The sequence below is a fragment of the Chelonoidis abingdonii genome, chromosome 5 (genome assembly GCF_003597395.2).
Source record: "Chelonoidis abingdonii isolate Lonesome George chromosome 5, CheloAbing_2.0, whole genome shotgun sequence".
Taxonomy (NCBI): Eukaryota; Metazoa; Chordata; order Testudines; family Testudinidae; genus Chelonoidis; species Chelonoidis abingdonii.
The window spans coordinates 91,311,752-91,335,500 of NC_133773.1; the positions used below are offsets into that span (position 1 = coordinate 91,311,752).

General features: G+C 42.0%; 1 protein-coding gene across 9 annotated transcripts in view; it reads left to right on the top strand.

The window, feature by feature from the left end:
• AASDH (aminoadipate-semialdehyde dehydrogenase) overlaps window positions 1-14,515 on the top strand; it is a 49,547-nt gene extending 35,032 nt beyond the window's left edge. For 5 of the 9 annotated variants that reach the window (XM_032782696.2, XM_075066440.1, XM_075066439.1 and 2 more), the window contains 7 exons: window positions 3,150-3,339; window positions 3,974-4,092; window positions 4,684-5,512; window positions 7,738-7,901; window positions 8,727-8,852; window positions 10,597-10,728; window positions 13,440-14,515. In XM_032782696.2, the coding sequence (XP_032638587.1) occupies window positions 3,150-3,339; window positions 3,974-4,092; window positions 4,684-5,512; window positions 7,738-7,901; window positions 8,727-8,852; window positions 10,597-10,728; window positions 13,440-13,850 (1,971 nt within the window). In that variant the 3' untranslated portion in view covers window positions 13,851-14,515. Of the gene's footprint in view, window positions 1-3,149; window positions 3,340-3,973; window positions 4,093-4,683; window positions 5,513-7,737; window positions 7,902-8,726; window positions 8,853-10,596; window positions 10,729-13,439 lie in introns of those variants that run through there. The other 4 variants (XM_075066441.1, XM_032782690.2, XM_032782709.2 and 1 more) reach the window with 3 other exon arrangements.
• Window positions 14,516-23,749: the final 9,234 nt, after the last annotated feature.

Sequence of the window (23,749 nt, forward strand, 5' to 3'; positions counted from 1 at the left end):
CAACAAGCTACTGTTTTACTGTGTGCAGTTTGCTGGACTGGGTCCTTAACGTTCAATTGTTTAACAAAATATATTGTATGGGTCTCTGTAATGACGAAAAAAAAAAAATTTTTGCGCTGCTAGCAGCAGGAAAAAAAATTTCAAAGCTGCTACAGCAAGCAAAAAAAACTTGAAGCAGAAAAACAAATCAAAGCTCTTGCTGTAAAACCCCCTGGGGTCCTTTCCCCCCTTTTTTAAAAAACAGTAAAAAAGATGCTAAGCGCCAGCAAGGACGAAAGAAAGAAAAAAAATTTTGTGTCTGTAAACAACTCTTCCTCCCTGGGACTGTGTGATTGACTTAGCAAGCCCCTGAAGAGAAGGTTATTGTCCACCCGCAGTGTGTTAATGCTCTCTCTCTCATATGAGCATCGCTCACTCGCTCGCTCGCAGGGAAAAGAAAATTTTTATCTGTCTTGCCTTTAAAAACCCAATTCCTTCTGCCTGCTATGAAGGCCTGCAGGAAAAAATTAATGTAGCTATGGCTTTATGGATTATTACTTCCCATCGCTGCACACCATTTGGTAATCTAGCCGTCCCGTACCCAGACCTGGACTTTAGGGCCTCCACCCGTCTGGTCCTGTGCCTCAAATCTGGACTTGTGTGTCCAAAGTTTGGGGCTTACTGGACTCCCCCAAGCTCACTACCAGTTGGATATCGCGGCTGCCACCAGATCAGGAATTATCTATGGGGCCTGATCCCCTTTCCTCTCTCGGGTGTCCCCAAACCCTCTACTTGGTGGGACACCCAGATCTCCCAATCCCTTGGATGCTTAAGCGGGGAAATAACCCTTCCCCTTCCTTCTCAGGGCTTGCTCAGGGCTGGCGTGACCTACCTTGTGATGACACCAAGAAACCGGCCTTTCTTTGCTGTGCCTATACAGGACAATGGAGATGCAAAATACCCACAGCTGGGACTCTGCCACCCTCGCGTTGCCTCCAGGAACGAGGAAAACTGTAACCACCAGAGAACAGAGAGAATTCTTTCGGCTTTTCCCCGTAGTTGCTCTTTCCCTGGACCCAAATAGGGAAAATACCCCACAGCCTGGCTGTTTCCCTTTGCCTCCTAGAAGAACTTTCACAAGGTTCTAACAAGAAAAACTTTATAGAAAAACAGAAAGAAATAAATCACAATCATCTTGGCATTAGAAATACTCAATACGGCTTTGCTTATAGAAAATTATAAGGCAGTTGTTGTGTGAAGATAGCCATTCAAACCAGCACACAATTTCAACTATACAGTAATACCCCCAAAGACCATCATAGCTGTATTACTTTGTGCGAGTTTCCTGGGAGGCGAGGTACTTACAATGTTTAGAACGACAGTATGGTAGAGATAGCAGAAGACTTGTTTCTCATAGCTAAGAAAACAACAAAGACCCCGAGTATACAAATTCCCGCCCCTGACTTTAAACAATCCAGTTCTCTGATTGGTCCTCTGGTCAGGTGTTCGGTTTCCCTTTTCAGGTAAAAGAAACTTAACCCTTACCTTACCTATCCATTTATGACAGCCTCTGTGTGCAGGCTGAAGCTGAGCTGGAGCTGGAGCAATGCGGAGCTGTGCTTGCGCTCCAAGCAGTACCTGGAGCCCACTGCTCCACCCCCATGTTCCCCACCCCCAAAGCTGACCTTGTGCCCCCAGCCTCGTGCCCCCATCCCAGAGCCTGCCCACCCACTGCTACCTCATGTCCCTAGAGCCCACCCACCCTGGTCTCGTGCCTCCTGCCCCTGAGCATTTCTCAGGCCTAATGTCCTTTCCAGGCCTGCCCACTCTGGCCTAATATCCTTTCCAGGTCCAGTTCTTTGGGGCCAGTCCCCGGAGCCCTCTCCAGCCCTCAACCACCCCCACCCCCACCCCCGCTTCCCAAATCAGCCTCTCTCTCCCTAGTCCACCTCTAGTCACCCACCTCTGCCACATCCCAGCCTCCCCCCATGTTCCCAGGGCTACTATCTGGAGTCTCCTTGGTCCCTCCCACTATCTGGAGCCTCTTTCCTGCCCCTCTGCTGTCCCAGCCCTCAAAGGCACATCACATTGCCAACTCGATCATAGTCTAGCAGCTTCACTTGCTGGGTCTAAGCTCAAAAGTACTCTCACACATTCACACCCTGCTTTGCTGCCTAGATCCTAGCCTATACGCATTTCTCTCCTTTGCAACTCCATCTCTGCCACTTGGCTCAATTGAGGGCATGAAGGAATGTTTGTAGGGGGAGGATGCGAGGAGCAATGCCAAGTGCCTCAGGCTAGCCCCAGGTGTCCCATTTTCAGTTAAGGGAAATAAAGTCACCAAACTCTCTGGGCAGGGAGCTGGCAGGCAATCAGGGAGCTTGGCGGGGGGGGGGGGCAACTGGGAGTTTGGGAAGGGAAGTTGGGTTGGGGTCTGGACCTTGACTATACCTTGACCAAGAAATTTAGACCTTGACAAAAAATAGACTACCCTCGTCTAAACCTTTGGGTCTAGCTAAATCAATATATATTGAGTAGTGTATGTAAGTTCGCTTACTGGTAAATGAACTAAGCTTTAACTGCAAAATTCAAGGGGATTTGGATGACACAAGGGATGGATAAAATCCAAACCAGGTAGGGTAACAGAAGTTGTTCAGATTTGATTGGTGTACAGTGATGAATTGGTGGTGACAGCCCTGTCCCTAGAGGGGAGGCATTCCCATGATAAAACTGGAATTACATTTGGCCTCTTTGTCGGCAGTCTCAGCAGAAATGCCAACCATAGAATGAATATGGAGAGTGAATTTTGTTCCTACTCCTATATGTGCCTCTCCAGGTCATTCCTCAGGTATGGTGGTGTGGGTCGTTGAGAAGTTTGTACTGCTGCTGCCTGTGTGATGATTGTACTGTGGGATTAAATACATTCATTCTTCAGTGCTCTCATTCTGACATTTGTCATGAGAGCTAAATCCTTATTGAAATTAAACAAAAATAAAAACAAGGGGATGGGCAAGGGGGATTTCATGATGTTTGTGAAGCAACAAATTCAGTAGCTGCAAGTGTCAAAATATAAACTTCACAACAATTCCTTATTTATTGGTGGTTGTGTTTTTTGTTTTTTGTTTACCCTGCACGTCAGCACAAATAAGGCTAATGTTCATGTATTGCAGGCTGCTGAAGGTCTTTGTCATGTGGAAGCCTGTGCAGTGACATGGTATCGACAGGAAAAGTTAATCTTGTTTGTTGTACCTAAAGACAACTTAGCAGGAGACATTCTTAAGGAACTCCAGAAACATCTCCCAACCTACGCAATCCCTGATGAACTTGTGCTGATAGAAACTTTGCCCTTCACATTGCATGGTAAATGAAGTAATGTTTGACAGATGCTCTTCAGTGCAGATGCTGCTGTGTGCCTTTTCTGTTTCATTTAGAAGCTAAATTTGTTGTCTCTTCTTCTTCTTTCCTGAAACTTGACCCCATAACATTAGGAGCTGGTTTGTGCAGTATTACTTATTTAATTGCATTGTGCTCTGATGTGACCCATGGTATTAAGCCATCACCATAAGCTATAGCTGTGTTCTGCAGAAAATTTGTCTGGCTCTCATTTGTTCTCTGAATTGCATTCCTCTGTAGTGTCTGACACCTTTAGACTCTGGAATTGAATAATAGTAATTAAAAGCATTTTAATATTGAAAATACACACACGTATTTGTTTGACCTGCTTTTGCTTCCATTCAAGTCAGTGGCAACTGCTTTCAGTTGGGACAGGATGAGGCACTATATGTGAGTGTGTGTCATATGATAAATGTCAAAATCCTGCTCTCTTCTATGTGGGTGCAGTTGATTGCTGGTGTAAAAAAATGAGTGCAATTTTGCCCAAAATAAAGAAATCTAGACTGAGACCTAGATGAACATGTAGGCCATGACAAGAATTTGAAGATACAAAGTCTAAAATGCAATGAAAAAAATCTTGTGCTTTTTATTTTGTTTGAAGGCAAAATTGATGTTTCTGAGCTGTGCAAGATTTACAGTAATCATCTAAATTCCAGAAGGCATGACAGTAAACTGAGCGGAGCAGAGGAATTGTGGGAAAGATTGCAGTATTTATGGAAGGTAATATTTTAAGCTGCCTTTTTATCATTGCCAGTGGATCATTATACATGTGTCAGGAATTAAACAGTTTTAATAAGTGTGACAAATGCAACCAGAATATTTTTTGCTGCATGTATATTATGTACTGTAGCTTCATCTGTTAATTTAGTACTTAAATACAGTTTCTCTGTAACAGCCAAGAGGGAGCCGTTTGTTTGTTTTTTTTTCCCCCATAAACTGAAGTTGCAAACTGTAATGGGCTAAGCCATTAGTGTATGTAGGGTGAATTACAGCCACATAATCTGTCAGCAGTTTCAGAATACTTCTTCCCATGCCAAGCAAGAAAGCCATAAGGGAGGCCAGTAACTGCAGAATCAGAATCAAGCATAAAATTAGCACTGCTGAAACTGACACTTTCCCCCACGGCTTGATCAGCCTGCATTTCTCAAAGAGCACCAAAAAGAGCAAATACAAATCCTGCAAGGTGCTGAATACTTTCAGTCCGTGTTGATTTCAGTGGGGGTCTGAAGCACTGACAGGCTCAGGCCCTACTTCCCTGTGGCACTGGGACATTGCTCACCTCACACACTCTATTCTTCACTTCTTCTCTAGTCTCTCCTGAGTCTTCCAGATGATTCACCCAGCATTTCCAAAGATTCACTGTTTCTGTGCAGTGGTGGAGATTCCTTGAAGTCACTACGGTTTCATGATGAGATTGAGAGTTTGGCAGGCAAGGCCATTCCTGGGCTCCTGGAAGTTATTCTCAGCAGCTCCGTTGCTGAGGTTTACCAACATGTTCTTAAAGCTATATTCCCAAGTGAGGACCAAATAATGAATCATAACACTGTGAAAAGAAAACTGAATGAGAGCAGCGGAGAGAAATTCCATGGAGAACACACAAAACCAAAATCTAGAAGGTACTTTAATGCTGCTGCAGGATTGACTGCATTTATTGCGCTAAACCGAGGAAATCGGATGTTGTCGATGACTTCCTCTGAGTCTCTTATGAGCCCATATAATGCAGAACAGGCAGGAACAGAGTTAAGACAACAAGCATCTTATTCATCTGCTGTAACTTCTAATACAATGAAATATGAAGTGACAGAGAATAAATCTGGAAAGAGCAGAAGCAGTCCAGAAATTGCAAGCAAAGCAAATGAAACAGGTACTCATTCTGTAGAACAAGCTCCTTCAAAAATGCCTGAGAAGCTGATATTACATGTAAGATGGAAGTCAAATATGAGCAAATGTGTAGATGCCTCCCCATTAGTTATAACACCAGCCATGGATGATTTATCTGCAACTGTATATGTTGGGTCTCATTCTCACACAATGCAGGCAATTGATTTACACTCAGGAAAAATCAAGTGGGAGACAATCCTTGGAGATCGTATTGAATCCTCTGCATGTGTGTCTAAGTGTGGCAACTTCATTATTGTTGGTATGTATTTTAAATGATTTTCCTTTTTCTTAAACTGTAACCAGATTACACAGCAGCTTATTCAATGTCGAACAATAGGTAGCTGGCATCTCTACTTCCACTAACCTGTATTTTGTGTCTGTCTAAAATTAAACTGCAGTAAATGGGAACAAAAGAGGAAAGCCGTCTCAATGCCACTATTGAGGGTGGCTGGGCCCTTTAAAGGGAGGTGGGTTCCAATCCATTTGTGACAAGTGTAGCTCATCTCCCCAGGGAAGGAGGATGAGTAATAATGAGTGAAATCATGTAACAGATGAGTCAGGTGGCTGAATCAAGCCTAAGATAGATAAGCAAGAGCCGAGATAGAGAAAGTGTTTGCGGATTCCTCAGGCAGAAAGAAGGCTCCTGTAGGGCCCTGGGTCAGCAGAGGAGAAGGAGGTCTGTCTGCTGATCTCTTCCAATCTAGAAAGGAACATTGAAAAAAGGAGCAACCATTTGAGGGAAGCTGATCCAAGGTCACAGCTGATAGGAATAAGCACAGCCCCAAGGAGGGGAACTGTGAGGCTCCTCTGTTAGGAGAGGAAGACTTTTGAAAACCTAGAGAGACAGATCCACAGGTGGGAGGAACTGGGCTCACCTAGAGACTGGGTAGAGGAGCCTGTTTGTGTTTGAACTCTGAAAGGAATTCTAAACAGGACAGACACTCAGGGAGGAGGGGCTGGTCCCATCTTGAAACTGGGGTGAAGATTCTGTAAGTTTGAGTTCTATTTTGAATGACTCTGTGCATACTCAGGACCATGGGAAGGGAATATCTAAACAGTATGGACTTTTTAAGGGCCCCTAAGCAGCCATGCCAGATCCTGAGCTGGTGTTTAGGAGGCAGTAACCCTATCACAACCATAAAAAATAATGGAAGGGCAACTTATTTAAAGTATTGCAATCAAGTAGGAGTATTATGTAGTCATGGGTTTATTCTCCTTTTCTTAACTGTACTGTACTAGTACATGGATAATCAAGAGGTACAAGTTCCTTTTGAAGAATTTAGTTAAACATGATAATTGAACTGCTTAGAAAAGCATGGGATGATGAGTTTTAAAAATGTCCTTAAAGTAAGCTTTAAAAATTAAAAGGTAGTGTAACCCCTACACCTGCTGGGTGTGATGTTCTGTCCCATCTAGTGGCCCTAAGACTACTTAAGGAGAGAGAGTGAGTTGGCTCTATAGCCTTAGCTAAGAGGAATATGGCTTTTAGCTCATGCAGTAGAGGCTCATGCACTAAGCTCCAGAGGTCCTAGGTCCAATCCTGCCTGCCGACGACTGGGGTCTGTCAGTGTTACAGTAGAACTTAGTATATGATACTTCAGAAAGTTAAATCTAGTGCAAAATAATCTTTTTTTTAATTAAATTTTAAAAAGCTTTTTTGGGTGCTCTAAGCAAAGGTCACTTATACAAGATATTGGCAAATGCACTTTCCACTCCATTGGTGTATGCTGTCTGAATTTTAAAGCAGTTTGTTGTTGGCATGTCAAAGTGGCCATAATTGCCTCATAAAGGATTAATATGTCACCTGTAACTGACCTTCCCATGAAAAATCAGAAGAGTTTTTGTCATCTACTCAGATGTAAAGAGAGTAATTAAATACTTACTAATGTTATCTCTTGATGTGGTGCATGCACACCTGATATGTCTAATGTGTTAAATAATACAAAGCTTGGATCCCTTTTTCTTTTGGCTTGACATAAGAGAGTGGTGACCAAAGTTCTGGCTGATATTTTGATTGCTGTTGAGCCTACAGGTAAAATAATTGTGCTGATGTTGTATTATGTCTTAACGTCTCATGTACTAGAGCCTGGATTTTATTAAACAAAATGGAGGCTCTTTATTATACACATCAGTGTCTTTATTGCTAGGTGCACTGTTGTTGTTGCCATGCACAAACTTTTCACTTCCCTTGTCCATATTCAGTAGCTCATCCTGTCCTCCAATAAACTTCACAGTAATAGCACAGTAAAAATAGGCAGAGCTTTAAAATGACTCAGAAGAAGAGCATTGAGTGCTTAATGTCAAATGCACTTCTGAGGTTTTATTTTCAGCAAGAAACTTGAATGCAGAAAGTGCCGGGAAATATGTTAGCTCATGAGTCAGTCTATCACCTCCAATCTTTTGATCAGCAATGACGCAGTTAAAACACTAATACAAATATCATTACCTGTTTTTTTCCTTCCTATTGCACTTTATTTTGTCCAGGCTGCTATAATGGTTTAGTATATGTACTCAGAAGCCATAATGGGGAAATACACTGTATCTTTACTGCTGAAGATGCTGTGAAAAGCTCTGCAGTTGTGCATCCTTCCACTGGACTAGTCTACATTGGATCGCATGACCAGCATATATACGCTTTGGATATTTATGTAAGAAGTCACCCTGACTAACTTTATGTATATCAAAAGTAAAACATCTGACCCTCTTGAACTATATCTATGGTAACACCAGCTTAAGCTCCATCAGTGTTGGCAATCTTGGGAGCCCTAATGTAAACAGACTGCCAACTGCTTTCATTTAAGTCTTGAGTTGGGGATAGGGATAGCTCAGTGGTTTGAGCATTGCCCTGCTAACCCCAGGGTTGAGAGTTCAATCCTTAAGGGGGCCATTTAGGGATCAGGGACAGTACTTAGCCCTGCTGTGAAGGAAGGAGACTGGACTCAATGACCTTTCAAGGTCCCTTCCAGCTCTGTGAGATAGGTATATCTCCATACTAATTAGGCCTGCCTGGAGTAGGGTTAAATGATAGTGATTAAAAGTGCTGTTGGCAGTCTGTGGCCTCCCTACATTGCACTGCCAACAGTGCTATGTGGCAACAGAACTACGTGGCAAATTACCCTCTATCACTAGTATGGAACTGAGTGGTTAGGGCAAATCTAAAACGTGTACACCCAGCGCTGGGAACTTGTAATAAACCCACAATGGGTTGAGGGAAGGAAAGTGATGTGGGTGTATATTACATATGTCTTAGCTGAGTTTCCAATATTTAGCTCTATGAAAGAGGAAACTGCTGTGAGCAATATGGGTTTCTTTGATTGCTGGCAAATTATAGTCTTCACTTAGTAAGTAGTAGTTTCCAAGTAAACTTCCTGTTAATAAAACTTTGACGTCTGAGTCCTTGCAAATAACATAATGAACTTTAACTCTGTTATCAGATTGTATAGCTTTTTATATACTTTTGCTTGGATTGACAGAAAGAGGAGCGTGTCTGGAAGCTGCACTGTGAAGGTGGTGCTGTGTTTTCGTCTCCTTATCTAAGTATCTTGCCAGATCACCTGTATGCTGCTACACTAGGAGGACTTTTATTGGCTATAAATCCAGTATGTACCTTCCTTGCTATCGCTGGGCCAGATCTCGAATCCTTATTCAGCCAAAACATGCTCTGAAGTCAGTAAAAGTTTTGCTTCAGTAAGGACTGCAAGGTCATAATTTCTAATAAGTCTTTTTCATCCAGGGATCTCACTGCATTTCAAAAGAGAGCAGTATTATCTTGATTTTGCAGATGGGGAATCTGAGGTGCAGAGAGACGAAGAATCTTCTCCTGGAATTGGCTGCCTAAACCAAGTCAGCTCTCTTGTGAAAAATGAGAGAGGGAAAGACATACACACAGATACTCTCTCCATTATAGACAATGTCAGAGTGGGCACTCACCTGGGATGTGAGAGAGTGTTTCAGATCCCTGCTTTGCCTGATCTGGAGCAGGGACTTGAACCCACATCCCAACTGAGTGCCCTAACTAATGGACTATTGGATAATCTGGGCTGGGTCTCAGTTTCTCATGCTGAAGCTGTTCCACTTTGTATAAATAATTAATATTCATTGGGATAGAGAGGAAGAGAGAAGCAAGAGATTGACTCTCTAACCAGGTGGTTAGGATACTTGGCACGTTACAGTCATGTTCAAGTCACTGCTCCGAATCAGGCAAATACAGCAGGGTTTTGAATGGGTCTCTCTCTCCTCTCCCGCCTGCCCCCCATCTCCCCACCAAAAAAAAATAATCCTGATTTGTTAGCTACTGGCTGTCTTTGTGCAAGTTAAGCATGCTCTTAGGAACGCCTAGTTTGAGATTCTCACCAGTCCTTAAGAATCCAAGGAGCTTGTTAGCAGTGGGGCAGCATCAGGATTTAGGTGGTTTTGTGCATTGTGTACTGGCAGAAACTTGGGTGCATAAATGAATAGGTGGCAGCTGAGCAGCCATTTTGTGAACATCATTGCTTCCTAGGTACCTTACTGCTTTTTAGATGTCCAAGTGTATCTTTGTGAATCTGGCCCAGAGATACTTACTCAGGACTACATGCTGAGTGAAGGGCAAAATTTAAATGGAAGTCATGTTTCCTGACTCCCCTTCTGTTGCCCTGTCCATTAAACCAGTGTTTCTGAACTTCTGTATGTGTTAACACAGAGTAGCAGTGGCCCTGGCTCAGGTAATTCACATACGTTACAAATATTCATGTACCAGCGGTATTAATGAGCTATAATGATGATAGTGATTTATGAGTTGCAGCAGTTCATACACTGTTTAGGATTAACAACACGTGCAATAACAAGTTTTATGCTATTAGGAGCAAGTTTTGCCCCCTTCTCCATTGGTGTGGCAGGCCCTTTAGCAGCATAATCAATAGGGTTCTGCTATGCAAAAGGAGGCTCAGGATATAAGGAGGCTGTATGGGGAATGCGTGCCCTCTGCAAGTAGCCCAACTTCACAGCCTCTGCAGAGCCACAAATGGGATTTAAGATGGGGAAACACAAGGCTGGGAAAGGAACCAGAGAGAGAGCTGAAGGATCTGGTGTTACGTGGATCCTCTGGTCCTTCCTTATCTGTCCCTGGAGGAGGATAGGATAGAGGCATTAGGGTCACAGAGGGTCACTGTTCTAAGTATTAAGTTGCAGTAATCTCTGCAGAGTAGGTCTGCTCTTGCTCTGCCACTTGGGGGACCAAATTCTCTTTTCTTGTGGCTATTCCCAGGCCCAGCCCAGTTACTAGGAAGAAGATTTTGCCCAGTAGTTGTGTGCAGCTTTCTACAATCACATTAAATGCCATGTCTTGTACTTTGTCATTCACAGGATACGGGTAATAAGATCTGGAAAAGTTCCTGTGGAAAACCCCTCTTCTCCTCTCCTCACTGCAGTGAGCAGTATGTGTGCATTGGATGTGTGGATGGAAATGTGTACTGTTTTAGCCACTCAGGAGAAAAGGTGAAAAACTGTCACTATTAGATTATTCGACTTTCTTACATCACAAACTCTTGCTTTGATTTATCTTTTAGTAATAAATCACAGTTTTTATAAAATTGTTCTGATGATTTCAGTGGTTAACATATATTAACTCTTACACCAGCCAGGTAAAACAAGTATCAGTATGTACCCATTTTACAGAAAGATAGATTGTAATAGAGAGAGGTAAAGCAGTTTGCCCAAGACTATCCAGCAAGTCAGTGGCAGAGTTAGAAATAAAACCCAGAATCCCAGTTTCTCCCTAGCCATCCCTCCATTCCTAATGCAGAGAGAAAAATCCTGAGCATCTCAGTTTAAATTCTAACCATTTAATTTGGGAGAGGAGGATGAGAGGGATGTCGGTGGAGACATTTTTGGTTTGAATTCTCTTAGCAGATGCCAGGGATACACACAGCAGAGTTAAAAGCAAGAGTTGCTTTCAAGTCCCATCCTTACCTTTCAGATTTGTTTTATAAAGGTACTGACTGGAATTAAGGTTTCACTGACATGTTTATCAAGGTATCAAACAAAATGCTGGTATCATGACAGAGGTACCTGTGTAAGTGTGTGTGGGGCTTGGTCTCATTCTTAAAATCTTGGATGCGATGGTAAGATTTATTTTCTCAGAGATGTACAAGACTTGCATCTCTGATTTTAATTTTTATTGTTTGTTTGCCTGGGCACAGCCATAGGTGTTGTCCGTAGTAAAAGTTGTCACTAATAGAATCATAGGACTGGAAGGGACCTTGAGAGGTCATTTAGTTCAGTCCCCTGCACTCATGGCAGTACTAAGTATTATCTAGACCATCCCTGACAGGTATTTGTCTAACCTTCTCTTAAAAAACGCCAATAATGGAGATTCCACAACCTCTCTAGGCAACTTATTCCAGTGTTTAACCACCCTGACAGGAAATTTTTCCTAATGTCCAGACTAAACCACCCTTGCTGCAATTTAAGCCCATTGCTTCCCCCTATCCCCAAGGCCTGGTACCCTGTCAAAGAAAGCTATTAGGTTGGTTTTGCACAATTTGTTCTTGTCACATCCATGCTGACTGTTACTTATTACTAAGGTTGCGAGTTTGTCATGGATTCCCTGACTTTCTGGGACCGCCATGACTTCTGCTATAATGGTCCATGCTTCCCCTCAGATTCTGACCCTTCTCCCAAGTCTCCATGTTTTGGACTTAACTGTGGGCTTTTGTCACCTGCCCCCATCAAGCCTAGTTTGAACCCCTCCTCACTAGATTAGCCAATCTGTATCCAAATATGCTCTTCTCCTTCCTCAATAGGTAGACCCTGTCTCTGCTTAGCAGTCCTTCTTCCCAGAACAGCATCCTGTGGTCAAGGAATCCAAAGCCCTCCTGGCGACACCATCCTCACAGCCAGGCATTCATCTCCAAGATGCAATTGTCTCTGCCTGAGCCCCTACCCTTGGCCGGAAGGATCAAAGAGAACACCACCTGCACCACCAACTCCTTCACCCTTACTGGCAGAGCCCTGTAGTCACTTCTTATCTTCTCAGGGTCATACCTTGCAGTATCATTGGTGTCCACATGGATGAGTAGCATGGGGTAGTAGTCAGAAGGCTGGATGATCCTTGATAGTCCCTTCCATAACATCTCGGATATGGGCCCTGGCAGGCAGCATACCTCCCGGGATGCCATGTCAGGCTGACAGATGGGTGCCTCTGTCCTTTCTCAGAAGAGGGTCACCAACCACCACTACCCAGTGTTTCCTCCTGGGAGTGGTGGCTGTGATCCTCACAGCTTGGAGGGTACATGGCTTCTCCTCCTCCACCTTTGCAAGTGATTCCTCATTGCCAGGGCAGCATAATGGTTCTTCATCACTGTAGTGGGAGTAGAGGGGGAGTACTGCCTGCTGCAAGAAGTAACCAGCAGCCAGTGTCCTCCCTTTGACAAAGCCATATCCTCCTCTCCTGGTGGCATGACAGCAGCCCTCTCTAACTGGATAACTTTCCCAGCCTTGGATGTCTGATGTTCTAAAACAGCGATGCTAGGACTCCTCCCCCCATTCATTGGCTTGCAGGGATCTTTATGTAGGTGATTCTCAGAACTCCCGCAAGATGGGATTTGTTGCACTACACCAATACAGTGAGGAAAGATTTTCTTCAGAGTGCATGGAGAGGGGATGTGGGGTTTGCCCTGCTGGAGGGACACCTCTACTGTAATGGCCTTGAGGTACTTACTGTGTTGCCTGTTGAGCCTCTTTTTAGTAGAGCCTCCACATAGGTGAAATAATTTACAGGAAACTAGAGAGAAAGGTGGTTGAGATAATATAATATCTTTTGTTGATGAGAGAGACAAGCTTTCGAGCCTACTCAGAGCTCTTTTTCAGTTCAGCTCTGTGTAAGCTTGAAAGCTTGTCTCTTACCAACAGAAGATATTACCTCATCCACCTTTTCTCTGGAGTATCCTGAGACCAACGTGGTTACAGCAACACTGCATTACAGGAAACTACCAGGTGAGTGCCTGCCTACTGAATTTGTGTGTGGAGCTTAGCTCGTGAATGTTGCAAGTATTTTCTAGTCATGTATTATATACAGTACAGCATGTGTCAGAATCCAGATGATGCAGTATATATGTCCTCTCTGTCATCAGCTTGTTCTAAAGATGTCTCACTGGTAACTTAACAACCCACAATAATGGATTATTTTTTTTAATGCTGTTCTGTAGGTTTGGCAGTTTTCCACCAGTGGACCAGTCTTTTCATCCCCATGTATCTCAAGTTTCACTAAGCAAGAAATATATTTTGGCTCCCATGACTGCTTTATCTACTGCTGTAATATAGAAGGTAATTTACTGTGGAAATTTGAAACCACTTCAAGTGTATATGCAACTCCCTTTGTTTTCCATAGTCATGACTTGGAGAGTGAAACGCTGCTGGCAGCAACATCCACAGATGGTACAGTGTGGATCCTGAATGCTAAGAATGGATTGGTAGTGGGTGTCGATAAACTTCCGGGAGAAGTATTCTCTTCCCCTGTAGTATGTGGATCAAGGCTCGTTGTTGGCTGTAGAAATGATTATGTTTATTGCCTAGATTTGTGTATCGCTGAGAAAACAAGAACTACTAGGATGTGTTAATCTGCTTCATCTCTAGTGTTTATACTTGGATGTTAAGAACATCCTTGAATTGTACTTTAAAGCACCCAGGCCTGTAGGTGCTGCTCTTAGCCCATTCTACTTTTGTAAAATTTATCATGTTTGCAAACTTACGTTAGTTAACAATTTTGCACCAACAGGCATGTCTATGCTGCAATAAAAGACCTGTGGCAGTGAGTCTCAGAACCTGGATCAACTGACTTAGACTTGTGCTGTGGGGCTAGAAAGAGCTCTTTTCAGTCCCGTAGCAGGAGCTTGAGTCAGTTGACCCTGGGCTCTGAGACTCGCTGCTGCAGGTTTGTTGTTGCAGAGTCAATGTACCAGTTTTCTTGTCTGGACTAGGAAAAATGTGTGGTTTTCTTTTAAAATTTTGCCTATGTGCTGTTCAAAACATGATAGTGCTTAATGGCAACAGTGTGTAATACTTTTTAAAAAAGTTATGTGGTCATGGTCCCCCCAGTCATGACCTCTGAACACATTTTTAAGGTGTTAGTGTCTACACTAGGTAAACATTGGTGCTAGCTAACATGTTTTCCAGAGTCAAGCTATTTTCTTAATCAAGAGAGGGCAATTGACTTAATGATTGCTTAGCATCACGTGTCTGATTTAAGCTGAATTTTGATGAAAAATAAATGTGTTCACTCTGACATAACTGTTTCTGGCAATTTATATTGAATTTTGTGCCATACGTCATGTCTAGCATGGATATTTGCATGTCTGTTGGGTCTCAAGTTTTCTAGTATTTGGTTTGGAAATTTAGCCTTCTTACAGAATGTGTATTAACATATTTTGTAAATAAATAACTGTGCCTCAGTGTGCCTACTGCACATGCATAGACTGAGGTGCTCTGCCCCTCTCGCACCTTACCCTTGAGGTTGCTATCTGTTGTGGGGAATCCTTCAGTGCTGATTATTCTATATAGGTTTTTAAAATGTGTTCAGGGGGATGCAGCAGTGCCTGGGCCAGCCCCCACAGGGGGGCAGGGAGGGAGTGCCACCCAGCCCTGCTCTGTTCCCAACTGCAGCTCCACTCCTGGCCCCCCGGCCGCACTCTCAGCTCTGGGGAGGGGTGTGTGTGGCGGCAGATAGGTAAGGGCGGGGACATGAAGTGGAAAGTTTGGGGACCACTGCTCTACAATTTTATCGTTTTACAGTATTTAGGGAAGCTGACCTAACTTGTAAGAATAAACTGAATCTTCAGTTTTACACAGTGATCTATGTCCATTAGTAAATGCTTAGCCCAAAAATAGGTGATTTGAACATTGTGAAGTTTACACTAGAACCCATTCCAAAATTATCTGATTGTTATAAGCCCTTGTTTGAGTTTAAACACAGGAATAGTCCTATAGATATTAATAGGTATGTCTACACAGCATTTTGGAGCAAGCTTCTAGCCTGGGTCAACAGACTCAGCCTAGAGGGGCTTGAATTCTCTAAAAATAGCTGTGTAGACATTTTTAATCTAAGCCAGGCATGGCCAAACAGCAGCTCACGAGCTGCATGGAGCTCTTTTAGCATTAGTGCGGCATGCTGGGGAGGAGGAGATGCCCAGACTCAGGGCTTCAGCTACACATGCACATTATAACAGGGAATTGCATCATGCAGGGCTGTGCGGACCCCTGTATGCTACACAACGGCTGAGTTTACTGTTTATAAGTCGGATTTCATTAGTTTTCAGTGATGATCTCTATCTGGATTCCAGCTATGGGGTGCTCATGTATGCCATGCGCTGGAGCAAGAACTGTTCACGGTAATGTCCGTTGAGTCATGTGAGTCATGCATCAACTGCATGATACATCCGAGGCTTTGAGGCCATGCAGGTCCAGTTCCTCTTACTGCTGCATGGCCAGAGACAGAACCTCTGTTCCTTGGTGCTCTTAGCTTGCTACAAGTACTGTCTTCACCTCTTTTTCCTTGTACATGGTTTTTTCCTGCCTTTAGTTGTAGTTAAAGCTCAGGTTTTGTCATGGTAATTTTTAGTAAAAGTCACAGACAGGTGACAGGCAATAACCAAAAATTCATGGAAGCCTGTGACCTGTCTGTGACGTTTATTAAAAATGGTGATGGGCAGTGGGGACCCACAGCTCTCAGCCCCCCAATCAAGGAGGCTCGGAGCTCCAGGACTGCAGGGAGTTGCTTGGTGCTCCAGGGCTACCTGCTGCCCATGGCAACTTGGTGCTCCGGGGGCTGCCTGCTGTGGTTCAGAGGTCTAGGCAGGCACCTGGGAGCTGCAGGGCCCCCCAGTGCCCGTGGGGACTGGGCACTGTGAGAGACACCCCTTCCCTGTGCCACAGCTGGGAGCTGCAGGACTCCTGCAGCTGAGATAGCTGGTGCCCCCCACCGGCTGACAGCTCCAGCCCTGCAGCCCCTGAGGCTGAAGCAGAAAATGTCACGGAGATCTCTGGTAGTCACAGATTCTGTGACCTCTGTGACATAATCATAGCCTTAGTTGTAAAGTTAGTTGTCCTTTCAGATAATTTGTTTGTTGTTGCCATTTTTGACTTTTTCTTCCCTTTATGGGACTCTTCCCCAGTGCAGGGTCTATGCCCTAGCAAGTCAGGTTTAAGTACTGTGCTTCATGCCCTTGTGCCTTCTCTGTGAGCAACAAGTTCCAGCCTTGCCTCCTGCTTGGGCCCAGCCCATATCACCGCTCACTGTTCCATTTGCAGCTTGCTCCCACCTCGGACTCTGGAAGCTTGGGAGCTTTGCCTCTGTAAGTTCCTCATGGAATAGGCAATGCAGCCACATGCACCTTTGGATTCGGCACTGGCGGATCTGTCAGAGTGCCAATTGGCAGCAGGCACTTCATCTAGCCCTTCCTGCCTGGCACTAGTGGCACTGCTGCCTCTGCCCAAATCCCACTGTGTGCAGAAGAAGCACACTCATGGGCAAAAGGGCAGCTCACCAATGGGGACTGCCACTAAATACAACGTTGCCTCCCTGAGTCGTGCCAAGTCGCGCATTGACTCTGAGACTCCCACTCCAAAGAAACCTTGTTGAAAGCATAAATCTAAACATCGGAAGTTTTATATTTAAGTGTTAACTCTATGTTAATTGTGTGGATGACAGTGATACTTCAAATTGTAAGAATTTCATGAGGAAGAAAACCGAAGTTTTAAGCCAGAATGGGAGGGAGATTTTGCATTCACTATTAAAGGTGGCAAGCCCCTGTGTCTTATCTGCAATGTATCGCTCGCTCACTCACTACAAGTGAGCAACTTGAAACGTCACTACTAAACGAATCACGATAATTTTTCGTCTAAATTAAGGAAAAACAAGCTAACCCCATTAAAATTACACCTAAACAGTCAACAGATACTACTTTCGGCATTCAGTAAGGAAGCTGACACAATGACTGAAACTAGTTTTGTTATGTCATGGAATATCGCTCGCGCTAACCGTCCATATTGTGATGGATAATTTAAGAAGAATATTGCAGAAGCGTTTGCAAGTTTTGATCCAAATAACGCAAGACTTCAATGACTAATAAAGGAAATTCCAATTTTGTGCCACATCATGGAGAAACAGATCTCCCAGATCAGTGCTGATGTTGCAATCAAGATGCAAAATGATCTAAAGAATTCTCTAGCATTCAGTCTAGCTGTGGACAAATCCACAGATATACAAGATAAACCACATCTAGCTCTATTTGTTTGCTGTATTTCAGCAGATGTAATCATGAGAGAAGAAATGTTGGACTTAGTGGTGCTAAAAGAAACAACCTGTGGTGTTGGCATAAAGAACGCACTTGATGCAGCATTGACAAATGCCGATGTATCATTGGATAAACTTGAGTGTTTCAATGGATGGAGCACCTGAAATGATGTGGGGGGAAAGTAGGCCTTATTGGATCTTGAAAAGTGATCCCAAATTTCCAGAGTTTCTCCCTGTTCATTGCATTATCCATCATGAACATCTCACAGGCAGATACTCGAAATTGACAATTTCCAAGCCCATTTTCATAACTTTTTTTTGTACTTCATCTGCTCAAATAGGAAGACCCAATCAAGAGTTCAAAAATTTTATTGAAGAGCTGGCTCTTGAAGACAAACCTATCCATGTATCTTTCTACTGTATTGTGAGGTGGTTATCAACCAGCAATGTCTTAAATAGGTTTATGGAACTGTTGGAGCCTGTCAGTGCTTTCCTTGAAGAAAAGTATCAGAGGGGTAGCCGTGTTAGTCTGGATCTGTAAAAGCAGCAAAGAATCCTGTGGCATCTTATAGACTAATATCGATGCCAACTCTGCCCACATATCTACACCAGTGACACCATCACAGGACCTAACCAAATCAGCCACACCATCACCGGTTCATTCACCTGCACGTCCATCAATGTAATATACGCCATCATATGACAGCAATGCCCCTCTGTATTCATCGGCCAACTGGACAGTCTCTACGGGAAAGGATAATGGACACAAATCAGATATTAGGAATGGCAATATAGCAAACCTGTAGGAGACACATTCAACCTCCTGGCCACACTATAGCAGACTTAAGGTGGCGATCCCTTGCAAGCGAAAAAACTTCAGGACCCAAGACTTCAAAGCAGAAACTGCTCGAGCTCCAGTTCATCTGCAAAATTTGACACCATCAGCTAGATAACAAAGCTGGGATCGGATTGCCAAACTACCAGAACCAGTTCTCTCCATTGGTTTTCACAAACCTAACTGCAAAAAGGCCTCGATTCTCGAACATTTCTCGTGCTGCATAATAATATAATAAAAAAAAAAACCTTTTTCATTATTCTGCTTTAGGGGGGCTTTTGGGGCGTTGGGGCATTTTAATATTTATATATTTTTATTAATATAATTTTTATAATAATATATATATATATATAAATATACACACCTGCCCGTGGAAATTTCCACTACATGCATCTGACAAAGTGGGTAATCACCCACAAAAGCTCATGCTCCAAAATGTCTTTTAGTCTATAAGATATCACAGGATTCTTTGCTGCTTTTGAAGAAAACTCTTATTCACAACTGAAAGATGCACAGTGGATGCAGGATCTGATGTTTTTCATTGATATTATGCAGCATCTGCAAACTCTCGACTTGGCACTCCATGGGAAGGATAAGATTATTTCTGACCTTACTCAGACAGTCTTCAGCTTCCAAAATAAGTTGAAGCTTCTGCAAAGAGACATAGTGTCAAGAGACTTCAACCACGTTCCCTATCTCAAGAGTAGGGTAAACACATTCCCTGAAATTGAAGAAGATCACAAACTTGAGGAATACAGAGGTAAATTACAAGGACTGCTTGATGACTTTCAGGCCAGGTTTAAAGATATGCAGAAGCTGAGATCCTGCTTTGCCTTTTTTGTAAACCCATTCATGTTTGCTGTGATCAACAATGGCTGTCTGATTCATAGAAACTGAATTGTTGGAACTGTAGGAGGACCAGGCTCTAAAGATGATGCATACATCAGTCTACAACTGAGTTCTGGAAGCAAGTGCCAGGAATGAAGTATCTCAGCTCAAGAAGATTGGTATGCAACTCTTTTTTTCAATTTTTAGCACTACATACTGCTGTGAATCACTGTACTCCATGATGATGTTCACAAAATGGAAACATTGTGTAATCCATACAAATTAGCATATGACCAACCTCCTCCGTACCACCTTGACAGTATATCAACTGGATTTCCAAAGACTTGCGTCCAGGATGGAAACCCACAAGGCTTCTAGCTCTCTCAGTAATTAGCCGTGATACAGTAAGTAGGATGCTAATATTTGTAAAAATGCATATGTAAAGGTTGTGCATGTCTTATGAGTCTCAAACTACTGAAGATTATTGTATGCGGCTCAGAGGGTCAGTAAGTTTGGCCATCCCAATCTAAATGACAGGAGTTACTCATCCCCAAACATCTTCCTTTGACTAACTGGCAACTCCTGTTAAATGTTCTCAGGAGCCTTATAAACTAAGGGTGGAACTCTCACAGTTATTTAGCTGAAATGAAATCAATGGGAGTTACATGCCCAAATTTCTTTGTAAGATCCCATCTTAAGTCTACAGGCACTGCATTGGAAGTTACTTTAGGCTATGCCTGATCCTTTAAGATGCTTCAACTTCCCTATTTCCAATATATTTCTCTGTAGCTAAGGGTGCTCAGGTTGTTTTTAATTCTAAGCCTGTCCTCCAATCTGCTTGCAACCCCTTCCAGCTTGGTGTCATCTGGAAATTTTATAAGTATTCTCCACTGCATTGTTGAAGTCATTAATGAAAATATTGAATAGTAACAGACCCAGGACTGACCACACTAGATTCACCCTCCCCGTGTGACAGTGAACAATTAACACGGGCTTGAATAGGGACTGGGAGTGGCTGGCTCACTACAAAAGCAATTTTCCCTCTCTTGGTATTGACACCTCATCAATTATTGGGAGTAGACCACATCCACCCTGATTGAATTGGCCTTGTTAACACTGGTTCTCCACTTGTAAGGTAACTCCCTTCTCTTCACATGTCTGTATATTTATGCATGCATCTGTAATTTTCACTCTATGTATTGGAAGAAGTGAGGTTTTTTACTTACGAAAGCTTATGCCCAAATAAATCTGTTTAGTCTTTAAGGTGCCACTGGACTCGTTGGTTTAGTGAACCAGTGTAGTCAAAAGCATAGTTATCAATCCTTCAACCAGTTGTGCACTGACCTTATAGTAGTTTAATCTAGACCGCAATTTCTCATTTGCTTATGAGACTGTCATATGGAACTATCAAAAGCCTTGCTAAAATCAAGATACATCACTGCTGCTGCTTCCCACCTCACCCCCATCCACTAGGCCAGTGACCCTGTCAAAGAAGGAAATTAGGTTGGTTTGGGATCCCTTGTTCTTGACAAATCCATCTTGGCTATTCCTTATAATCCTATTAGCCTCTAGGTGCTTACAAATTGATTAATAATCTGTTCCAGTATCTTTCCAGGTATTGAAGTTAGGCTGACTGGTCTATAATTTCCTGGGTCATCTTTGTTCTTTTTAAAGATATTTACTTTGTTTGCTCTTCTCCAGTCCTCTGAGATTTCACCCATCTGCCATGTGTTCTTGAAGATTAATTGTTCTGAGATTGCTTCAGCTAGTTTAAGTACCATAGGATGAATTTCCTCAGGGCCTTCCAGCTTGAATACATCTAAAACATTCAATTTCTTGGCAAGCTATAAGGAGAGTAGGTAAGCTTGCTTGTGTAGCTTGACAAAGGTTTGAAACATTAGTAATACTTTAGTAATGGTATTGTATTCAAAGCCTAATGCATTACAATAATCCATTTTTTAAAAAGTTAGAGAGTAGTCTTTGTACTAAGCATTTACTAATTGGCTTAGATCATTGAGTAAAATTCAAGAGTCAGTTCATACATGTCCAGATTTGCAGACATTTAGCATAGTGACTTTTGAAGCTCCTGCATGAACAATTAAAATGGTGCTGTTAAAATGAATTTTGTACTGTCATATTTTCCTAGTTCAGTAACACACAGCAGGGATGTGAATTTGTTGAATCTAAATTTGCAATGTCTTTCACTGGCAAAAGCTTCATTTTAAACTCAGGAACCATCATCTTTGTTACAAAAACAATGGCAGATTTTTTTATTGAAATAGAATAACTTTTTTCCAATAATGGGACAATTTTACATTAAAATCTGATAACCAAACTATGAAAATAAAATAGAAATTACACTAATGTATCCCTTCATCATAGGTCTTGTTACTCGGTTTTATTGTTGATAAAAACACATAGCAAGACACCTGTAGCACTAAAAATCCTATTTATAAATACATCTGACCTATACCATTAACAGAAGGAAACAGTGAATGCATACATCTGATAATTTTGACTGGATTATAATTTAATAGGAATTAAAATGACATTAAGTTTAAGAAACAATTGCACTTTAAAACATTTGGAAAAATTAAAAAAGTACAGAAAACAAAAACCTCACAATTATACATTTTATACATTACTATATGAACATAGAGGTTAATCATATATAACCTGTTCAGAATAAATGGTATTTTGTGTTTATAAATTACAAAAAAAATTGAGACCTTCTACATAGTGGTTCATTCAGTTTTTAAAACATTTTTGCTGCTTGGAATAAATTCAGTAGTAATTTTTTTATTTTATAGAATTCTGACAATTTGTTCAGAAGACACAACAAAGCTAAAGCAAAGTAACAGTTCACAGGTGTTTAGTGCAAATTTGTGTTGATGTTACATGAAATGTCAGTGTTGCTTGGAAACACTTCTAAAGTCTACATGTTCAAGTACTGTACATACTGAGTGCAGTTTTTAGTATACTAGATACTCTACACTTGTAAACACTCTGCTTTGAAACTTTAGATTACAACCATCCTTAATTAATTCAAACTGTTTGTCTGCTATAAATGTGTCGAGTGTTGTTTTGGAAGGTCAGTTCATTTTGTCATGCACAATAGCACCTACTTTTTGCTCTATAAATCATTAAACATGCTTTTCAGTTCCTTGATCCTGACTACTATTTTTTTTCTTTACCTTTGTGGTTGGCCTGTTCTCCTGCTCCCATCAAGCCCCTGCATCTCCTTCCCGACACCCCCCACCTGCATCTAAAATCCTGGTGATGGATTTCAAGCAGGTTAGAGTTATAATTACAAGAACAACTCTTTTGCACACTTCAGAACCCAGACATGATATAAATGTACATTAAGAAGTGTTGCTTTATGGACTAATTAAACACACACACATTATGGGCCAAATCCCCCTTTCAGATAATCTCACAGAGCTCCCACTGAAGTCCATAGGAGTTGTGTGCAGGTACCAGAGAGCTTACTTGTCCCTCTGTGTATAAAAATTTTCAGTACTTAATGTATTGGGAACAAGGATAGAGATTTTAAAGGTTCTAGTTTAAATATGAAACAGAGTGGAACACTGATTGCACAAGAGCCACAAGAACAAACCTATTTTGAGCTGCACCTCTGTCGAAGCTCATGTCTGTTGTATTTGTGCTATTTTAACTGTGCTGCTGAACCTTTGTTTCCTACATAGGGGTGCAGTCAATTCAATAACTTTTGCTAACTAGCTTTTTTCAGTTCTAAGAACAAGGAGGACAGTACAGGTGCTTTATTTACAGTGTGCTCCCCTCGTGCGATGTACAGCAATTTGGCTAAAGAAAAGTAAGAATATGAAGAGTTATCAGATAAATTGCATTACTATAGCACGTCTCCTTATTGAAAGGCCTCCTCTTAAAATGCTGTAGACTTAGCTTATGACTCAAAAGAAAACATATATGCTTCAACAGAGGGGAGTTTGCAGCAATATGCAAAGTTCATTGAAAACACAGGAATTTTTTTTAGGAAGATGAAGCTTGCTTTTTGTTGATGTATTACTTATGTGTAAAAAGCCATTTTTTTAAAAAAAGCACAACTTCCTGGGTAGAAAATTTAAGGATGCTAATATTTTTATTACATTTTAAAGACTACTTAAAAAAAAAAAAAGAACATTTCCACTCAACTACATGGGGAACAGTTTAAAAAAAAAGTTCAGCTGCAACAACTGCTTCCTCCCACCCCCCAAGTAAGTAAATTTTTTACTAAATTTTACAGCTGGGTTGTCCAGACAAATCACTTACCTTCCTTGTACTAAAGTCACTCAGGGAACAACTTTAGCAAGAATTAGATGTCGGAACCCATTTCATTCTCTGTTCAGGAAACTGAATTTTAAATAAGTTTAAGTTACCACCTTATCATGAGGATCCCAGTGTCTTGCTTTTCTGATTTTTAAGCTTTTAGGCCCCAATCCTGCAAGTATTTACACATGAATAACTTTACATGTGTCAGCCATCACTTTGAACTCAAGGAGACTCTTTAGGTATGTAAAGCTTCTCATGGACATAGATATTTGTAAGAA